The sequence below is a fragment of the Scleropages formosus genome, chromosome 11 (genome assembly GCF_900964775.1).
Source record: "Scleropages formosus chromosome 11, fSclFor1.1, whole genome shotgun sequence".
Lineage (NCBI taxonomy): Eukaryota > Metazoa > Chordata > Actinopteri > Osteoglossiformes > Osteoglossidae > Scleropages > Scleropages formosus.
The window spans coordinates 19,399,621-19,408,707 of record NC_041816.1 but is presented as its reverse complement, the minus strand read 5'-3'; the positions used below and the strand labels follow the sequence as shown (position 1 = coordinate 19,408,707).

The 9,087-nt window shown below is 40.8% G+C and overlaps 1 protein-coding gene across 4 annotated transcripts in view; it reads left to right on the top strand.

Annotated features, from left to right (window-relative positions):
• The first annotated feature begins 1,115 nt into the window (after window positions 1-1,115).
• The window catches only part of ano1a (anoctamin 1, calcium activated chloride channel a), a 41,583-nt gene continuing 33,611 nt past the window's right edge, over window positions 1,116-9,087 (top strand). For 2 of the 4 annotated variants that reach the window (XM_018763590.2, XM_018763589.2), the window contains exons 1-2: window positions 1,462-3,045; window positions 5,916-6,088. In XM_018763590.2, coding sequence (XP_018619106.1) covers window positions 2,982-3,045; window positions 5,916-6,088 — 237 coding nt within the window. In that variant the 5' untranslated portion in view covers window positions 1,462-2,981. Of the gene's footprint in view, window positions 1,418-1,461; window positions 3,046-5,915; window positions 6,089-7,667; window positions 7,860-9,087 lie in introns of those variants that run through there. The other 2 variants (XM_018763591.1, XM_018763592.1) reach the window with 2 other exon arrangements.

The following is a 9,087-nucleotide window of genomic DNA, read 5'->3' as shown; positions in this document are numbered from 1 at the left end:
CATCAGCAGAGCTGCATGCTGCCACTTGTCCTCGTGGCTAATATGATTTTATTCATTTTCCTTTGGTCAAGAATAAAATGGTTTATATTTGTGATAAACAAAATAATCACAAGCAAATAAATTATCCCAGGTGACTCCCATCTAAGGGTCAGGCTGCTTCTTTGCCAACGGTTTGTAAGATTCCTCAAGTGGTCCATCAACTCAGAAATTTTAGTCAGTTCCAGTAACTGGAGACAGTATTGACTTGCAGACTATATTGCAACTTTGGAAAAAGAATTTCAATATTTAAGATGGCAAAATGGCACAGTGATTGCATGTTAGGGTGCCTGGACTGTGCAGTCAGACGTGTGTTCCATCTCCTATCAGTGTGCCTTGAGTTTGCATGTTTTCCTTTTGTTTGTATGTGTTTCATGTAAGCTGGTACCTAAATGACCCATAGTGCATGACTGTGTGTGGCTCCCTGTGATGGACTGGCATCCACCTGTGCTTAGTTTGGCACACTCTAATTCCAGGATAGGCTCCAAAACACCACAAGTTACCTATCAAGGACAAGAAGTTATTGATAGTGAGTCAGTTTCAAAGCAGGGTTAAGATTTTATTTTTTAACCATGGGAAGAAGATTATAGTTTTTGCACAGATACCATTCCTGCTATCTAAACACAACTGAATTTCACAAGCATAAATTGATTACAGTAAAAAAAAAACAGGATCCTTTTGAAAGGTAATATGAAAACAACCAATGCCTTTAACCATTATATTTTTTCATTTAACTGATGCTTGTCTTACAACATTAAGGCTACAGTTACTCATTCATAGCTGGATAACTTGACTACAGCATTAGGGTAAACAGCTTGCTCAAAGATGGGAATTGAACCTACAACCTTCGGCTCAAAGTCAGTAACTGTAACCACTACTCAATCAGCTGTCTCCTGTATTTAGTCGCAAAAGATTATTCCATTAAGTGTGCATTTTTCGGTTTGAAAAAAAAAACAACTAAAAGCTATAGGGTACTGGCCAGGGGCCCCCTGCTGAGAAGAGCACTGATATAAGGACCGAAAATGTGCGTCTTTTAACAGCGTACAGCGGACAATGTCTACTTTACTTGTTCTTCACACTCTCTTACGTCGCCATCTAACATGTCCAAGTCCATATCCTTAGATAAATACTGAGTCACACGTGACACGTTCTTAGGCACTTCTCCCCCTCTTTGAACCCGTGTGCAAAGCACCTGGACCGTCATCGCCGCCCCGAGAGGCGCTCGGCAGAAGATGCCAGTGCTGAGGGACAGCGTCGCGGTGTCCAGCCCTCAGCACCTCACGAGGAGCCCCCCCTGCTGACTCTGGACACGGGTTCAAGGCAGTCAAGGAGGGATACCTGTAGAGCTGCTCGTCTCCTTGGGCATCCTCGCTTCTTCAAGGTAAATTATCAAATTGTTCAGTTGTCAGATCTGCAGTGTTTAAAATTAGCTGCTCTTGGGATTACTGACTGATGAAATAAATCAAAATCTCAATAATGTTAAATATCCTTTAACATTAAATTAATAATTGACACTTTGTAATCACGTTTCAAATGACCGCATATGAATAAAAAATGAGATGCGCTGCGATCTGTTCGATTTTCTAAAATTTCTTGCGCTCCTCATGTGCTTCGGAGTAGGCAGTCCAAGAAACTGTAAGAGCTGTCGTCGGCATCCACGCTACTCCAGTTCATCTGCGAGGTTCATTCAGACTTTAGGCAACACACAGACTAATACGTGCACTGGGTTCGAACGCGTTCATTCTGCAGAATTCAACGCATCGGAGGTCGCGCGCGCCTGTGTGGAGAAACGTGATTTCTTACACCTGTTGAAAATGAACTTCGCCTGCTTTCCGTTGGACGGCGTTTTGCTACGGTACCGAAACGGAGTGTGTGTTTAGCGGCGTGAAGTGTGTACAGTATGTTGCGTCGGATGTAAAAGCAATAATTATATTGGCAAGAACTATTATAATTAATTCACTCATCATTCACGCAGTGAGGAGGGAGGACCGAAAGCGACCGGGGCCGGAGTGGTGGTGGTGGGACAGGTAAATTTGGTGTGGTTCGGTTCGATGTTTCTCTGCACGCTCCAGTAATGGTCTCTCCGAGTCCGGGGCTTCCAAAAAAAAAAAAAAAAAAAAACAGCTTTTCCCCAGAACTACTACTTCACCCTTCCGCACACAGGATTCGCCCCGGAACGTCGGGGATGCCCGGCGAGCCTCTCGGTGCCCCCCCACCCCCGGTTGCTCGTGCTGAGGCTGAGCGGCACCGCGTGACACATTTCCTGTGAGCGCGTTCACCTGGCTCTGTCAGTCCGGACCGCGGGAGCGTGGGGAAGGTCACCCCGGACAGCGTCTTTGGGGTCTCCCCGCTCATTGTCACCGCACAAAAACCCAACACGCTTGTAAAAAGGAACGTACATTTTCGTCACAAAACCTGCACTCACGAAAATATAAATGCTTGTATGTATAAAAAGCAGCCATGATCGCTTGCTGTGGAAGGGGGAGCACAGCAGCGCGCGACGCCAACGGTGCTGTGTGTTCAGTCGCCACACCGTGCGCCTCAGGTTGGTTTACTCTGAGGTAACTTCTTAACGAAACGGTGGAGATATTATGTTTGTAAGTGTTCCGTTGGAGTGCTGGATGCGGCGCTCGGAGGACACGGCTGCGTTGAGCTCCGCCGTGGCTGTAGGGAAACACGGTTATTATGTCCATGATTTTGGGAAAGAGCTTCTCGCGCACTGAGCGCGTTCTTTTTTTTTTTTTCGTGTTTAATGCGTGTCACTCCAATAGGAGTGGCAATGGAGGAGGAGGAGGAGGGTGGGGAGCAGGCCAAAGTGGAGTGTTTGAGGAGATTTTTAGGAGCGCGTTGAGGGCAGGACGAGTGAACGTGGACGGGACAGCCGCGTTCACACGGGCAGCGCTCGGGACGCGTCCGCTCGGCTTCTCACTCGGGCGCGCGCACACATGGATGGCACTGGTGGTACGGGTCCGAGAGAGAGCCTTCAAAACCATGACCCCAAAGCGTCTGGTAAGTGGACATTAAATTAATTAACTTTTATTATGAACTATTATTGTTATATATTTTCAAACTTCGTCCAGGGAGCCTCTTATATACATACTCTTTGCAATGATTTACTCTGGTACTGTGTATTAAGTCGGGTAATTATCAGATTGATTCGTTCGAACCCAGAGTCCTAGATTATAAAAAGAGAAACAGCAGTAATAAACGCTGTACCTCCTGATCCATTTGTAACGGATGAGAAATGTTTTCCAGTCCTATGGAAATATATAAACTAACTATCCTTGGCTTGGCCACGTCCTATACAGATTGTTGTTTAATATACTCTGATTGTCATCCTCGTAATACCTCTATATTTAGCAGAATGTAGTCCAAAAATAACATTGTGGGATACTTTGAAATAATAAAAAATATTCTCAGCAGTAAAATGTAAGGTCATGTTTTAATAAGACTAGATGTCTGTTAGACTTAATATATACCCTTGAATTAAAATGACATTGATACAGTTTATATTGTTTTTGACAGAAGGGAAGAACATGTTACTCAACACTTGATCTTTACTAGAACTGTATCAGAATTCCCCAGTGGTGGGACTAATATTAGAATGACCAGAAGCTGTTTTTTTCTCTCTTTAGCTCTTTTTTGAAACATTGATTCCCACGGAGGCTCTTTCTAATCCCTGTTGTCCTTGTTTAAACTGCCAAACATGTAACTGGATCTGGTTGGAGCTTCAGTGCGGAAAGCACGGGAGATGGGCAGACCTACAGAAGCGATCAGATAGTCAAAGAGTTTGACTAAAGAAAAAGAAAAAAAAAACCAGCTGCATGAGGTGTTGGATACAACATTGTTCCTCTGAAACTGAGATGAAGCATCACTCTAAAGGCACTTTATTACACTTGCTTTATCAAAACCACAGCAAAAAAGAACTTTTCCAGAATTTTTTTTGCAAGCTTTTGAATATTTTGAATAATTTGCTCTATAACTAATAAATGAGTGCATGATTTATAGTGGTTAGCCAAGAAGTAAATGTGAATGAAAGTAAACAATTGGCTATGGTTTGTCTTGTATTTTTGAAAATGAGCTAACGTAAAGGTTACTGTTTGTCTAGTTATTTGTTGTGAAGTTTCAGTCTTCATCTGCATTATAGTCAATGAAACCACAGTAGGATTGTTTTAAAGAAGCAGCAGGAGCAGTACGTTATAGTATATTTAGTGGTCTTCACTTGCAGTCGGAAGTTTTCAGGTTTGAATCATTCCTGATGCTACTTGCCCTGAATTAATGTATTATAAAGTTCAGTCGATTCTACAGTGGTCCAACCTGATTGACACTTAATTCAGGCAGTATGAGGTGTGACTAGGTAATGAGTGCTTACCTTAAATGCTGTAATAGTTTTAATCTAATAAAACAGATTTACTTTTGTTGCGTGTCAGTGGGACAAGATCACTTTCATTATTAATGGAAAATAAATCACGTGTGGGGAAAAATTGTTTAAATTTGCCAACATGGTACAGTGCAAATTATGTATTTGGTTGTACTGCCTTAGTTAATTTGTTAGAAACACTGAATTGCAGTGATGCTCCAGCTGTTCATGGTTGGTCAGAAAAGATGTAAAAGATCTAAACAGGGATCTGTTTATTCAGCAGCTTGTAGTGTTGATTATGGTGGAAAAATCACTTTGAGACAAATACCATTAACCCATGTTTGTCACATTTTTGATTAATTTTAGTCTCATGTGTATGTATAGTTCTCACTTACGTTGAGTAATTGGTGTTATGTTACAAACTTTAAACACAAGGTTCTGCACTATTGTAAGGAATAGGTAGTTTCCTCAAAACTATTTTCTTTAATATGTATTTTATTACTGTGTTTGGATTCATATCAAAGAATTTTCAGAATATTCATTGTCCATCAACTTATTAGCATTTAGCAACAATGTTATAAAAACTTTTCTTTTTTTTTTTAAATCTGCAAAGCTGGAGGGGTGTGCAGCCACTGACAGTTGGAACCCCTGACTTTTTTTTTTTTTTCCCCCCTGCCTTACCTTTCAGTTGGGAGTTTTTATGTCTCTTTCTTTTGTGGCCAGTTTGCTTACAGCTATAATAACTGCATAGTAATTTAATGTATAGCCAAACTTTTATTCATATTAAGCCTCTGATCGTCTGTTTACTGCTCTGTATCACTCCTTGAAGAGCACTCTATAAAAATTAAATTGAATTTAATTTGAAAGTAACATAGATGAGCATGTAGTAACTTAGAGTTTTGCAGTTCACTGGTGGAGTATAGAATTGTACTTTTGTGTTTACCTCAACCCCTTGTTTCCTGTTCTCGTGCACTTATTACATCTACCATAACCTTTTGTGATTTTTTTTTTTTTTTTTTTTCCCCTCTTTTTTTTTTTTTTGGGACCCTCTGACTGTTAATACTTCCAGAGTATGTGGTGACAGCAATGCACGTTGCCAGCATAGTGAATCAGTGTGCTGAATCAAGTGGAGCATTGCCCAAGAATGTCTTGTCAGTGACTTAGTGTAATTTTAACTTTGGACACATGTTGACGCCCTTGCCTTGGCCCTCTTGAAGAACACATTTGTTGCGAGTGTCATGTATAAGAAGTTATTTATTCTTGCAATGGTCTGTTGTGGAAGAACTTTTCCTTGGTTATCATATTTTGTATTTTATGTGGAATGAGTGGTATTGTTGTGGTCAGAGGCCAGTAGCACAACCCTTTCTCTGACTTGAAGCTGTGAACTTTATTCTACTTTCAGTGCAGTAACATTTTTGCTCTGTCCTACACCCCTATGCCTTTAATGTTTCCCTCTCCAACATTAAGGGAAATCTGCCATTCTGCAGACTCTGATTCATCCATTCCTGTTACTGTGCAGGTAAAACGTTCTTAGTCCACAACCGCTCGGGAACACATCTGTCGGAGCTGGTCCTGGAGTCTGCAATGAGACGGCCAGAGAAGTACACACCTGTGCCTGTCAGAGAGACAGGTGTAGACATCATCAACATCAAGGGCATTGAAGACATTGGATATGCCCAACAGGATTCCATCGTAAGTCAGTTTAAACATTTCTAACTGTGGGAAACTCTGTATTCAGCATATACTGACAGCTAAATTTGTTTTGTCATCTTTTGGTCTGCAACATATTAATACCTGTCATAGCCTCTATAGTATAGAGCCAGCTGACATCAAGGGTCTGACTGGGTTGGAAGATATAGGGGGCCAAAATGAATGCCTCACTCCCTCTCTGTGGCCTCCAGCTCCACCCCAGCCAACTATGCCACTATACTTGGAGGGAAGCAGTGGAATTGCTGCTGACAGGTTTGGCTGGTGATAGTGTCATTCTCCTGGTTTAGGTTAGCTAGAAATGTTGTCACTTCCTTCAATGCAGATGAACTGCAACTGGGTGAAGCCAAATGGTGAATTCCACTTCAGCGTCACCGTGTCTGTCTGGGGTTCTGGACAAGGGATAACAGTTCTGGTCCCAGTGTGGACCTTAGTGGATACATGGTGCATTCAAGATCACATCTTTTTATTGGTCTTGTTAATGTATGTGTATCCCTCATTTGATTTACAAAAGTGGCAACATCTGTAGCTTCTGTAACATACTTAATCAGAAGTATGTATTTCATGAAATTAAACACTGTATAGTAACACTGTCGTTTTCTTGAAAGAAGGTTGTCAAAATAAACAGGTTATACATATAATAAACATAAGGAAAGGGAATCAAGGAATAGTAACAAGTTTATGTACAAGGAAAGTGTGTGTAACTGGACTGAAGAATTCCTTGTTCAAATCCAGCACACTGTATGCAGAAAGTGGTGGCTCTTGCTGTACGAGGCAGCCAACTGGTGACTTTTACCACATCCTTATGTTCCCTGTGAGGAATGAACTCTGCTCCTTCTTCCTGCTTTCTGAAGGCTGATCTGTCTTTTCTAGTGGGAATGAGGCATTGTTTTTCAAGGCTTTTTTTTTTTCCTTCCTTTTGGTAATGATTTAAAAATCACTGTTTAACAGATAAAATAATTCAGGATAATGTTTTTCTGCTGTTTATTAATTACCCACAAGCAAATTCTGATAATTGTGTGAAATCAGTACCCATAGTTTAGTATTAAAGTTGGTCTCAACTGAGCTAAAGCTAAAAATCAAAATGATGTATAACAAATGTTGGTCCACAAGCTTAGCCTGCATTTCTCTTGTTAAATTGTTTGACGTATAGTGTTTTATCTGATATTGCTTCTTAAGTTCTTACATGAGTAAATTTTAAAAAAAGGTTAATGTAGCTACATTATCCCAGTTTATTTTGGTTTTCATTTGTGGTACATTGGCATTGGGTCTCTGTATGTGCTGGGGGTGCTACCCTGTGTGGGTCTAAATCTATATTCTGTAACCATGTAGTAGTATCCTGGAGACAGTCCCTTAAGCTTTACTGATTAACAGGTGAATATTGCGGTCGTGCTGAGAACCATCAAACTTCTAGTTATCATTACAGGGACTATAGAGAGGAATCTAATGGTTTGACTATGGTGCTGATATCGAAAGGTTCATATCTCAATGTTGTAGTTTTGTCTAATATTAGCTCCTGGCTTTCTGGGTGCTTCTCAAGTAACAGGAAGGTTCAGCAGGCAGAATGGGGACAGCAGACACACTTAGCCCCGTTTACCAGGGCAAAAGCTCTTTCTTATAGCTGCAGCCACTGGTGGTTCCCACAAGAGATGGAAAGATGGCTAGGAATGCACCTGAAGTCACTGGAGTTCCATCACCTGAACTCCCACGACAGAAACACTTCCTAAAGGACGTAATATTTCATGGCAAATTTCAAGTAAGTAAGTGATAGACTCATTACTTCAGCTATTACCTTGATGACCTGTATTTGCTTAGGTTTTTGAACTGCAGGATCTTAACTAAGTTGAAATGCGCTTCAGTATTTGAATTTCAGATCATGATATTTATCCCAGATGCCCAGTTTTGATACCTGTGTTCTGCTGTGTGCAGGTTTTTCCTTTGCAATCATGTTTTTCTGTAACTGAACCAATACAGCTGCTTCTTTTTTTTTTTTTTTTTTTTTTGTACCTTGTAGGGTGTACTATCGATTTTATAATTTTGTGTTCTTTGGTTGCATGGTTAATGTTAGATAATTGTTTCAGCATGTGCTATAATCAAAGTGAGAACATCTTCCAGGGAGAAAATATAAGGACATGAGAAATGACTGCTGATACCAGATGAGCAATCACAATCTCTGATAACCTGTGGGCCTTCTTGGTTTCATGGATTTTGTCTCTCATTTGTATAGGAAAGCACTACACTAGATGATAATATTATTATAAGGTAATAAATTTGGATCATTGTAACCTTCAGTCCCTGGAATTGCACAGCTATGTTTTAATGGAACTCTTCAGTCAAGTTTCAGATCAGTTTAATCCATTCATAAATCTTCATTAGAAAATCCCCTTTAGTGGAATGTGTTTCGTTGGCCAGGACTCCTTTGATTCTTAGTGGTGTGTTAAATTTTGTTTAAAATTCACTGTGCAAGTTTCAATTCTAATATTATGTAATTAAGGGGGGCGCGATGGTGCAGTGGGTTGGACCAGGCCTTGCTCTCCGGTGGGTCTGGGGTTCGAGTCCCGCTTGGGGTGCCTTGCGATAGACTGGCATCCCATCCTGGGTGTGTCCCCTCCCCCTCCGGCCTTACGCCCTGAGTTGCCGGGTAGGCTGCGGTTCCCTGCGACCCCGTATGGGACAAGCGGTTCAGAAAGTGTGTGTGTGTGTGTGTGTGTGTGTGTGTGTGTGTGTGTGTGTGTGTGTGTGTGTGTATTATGTAATTAACTGAAATCTCAAAATAATTTTAAACATTTCAAAGTCTCTTATATTAATCCATTGTTCTTATATTTTAGTTATACCTGAATTGGAATGATTTGATACGAAGGTATAAAATAGAAAAGTATATTTTCAAAGCAAACAGCAAGATTTATGAGGCCACTATTATTGTACACACTATGCTGTCAAACTGATGAGAATTAGAATCCTGGGTTGGGCATATCTTTCATGTG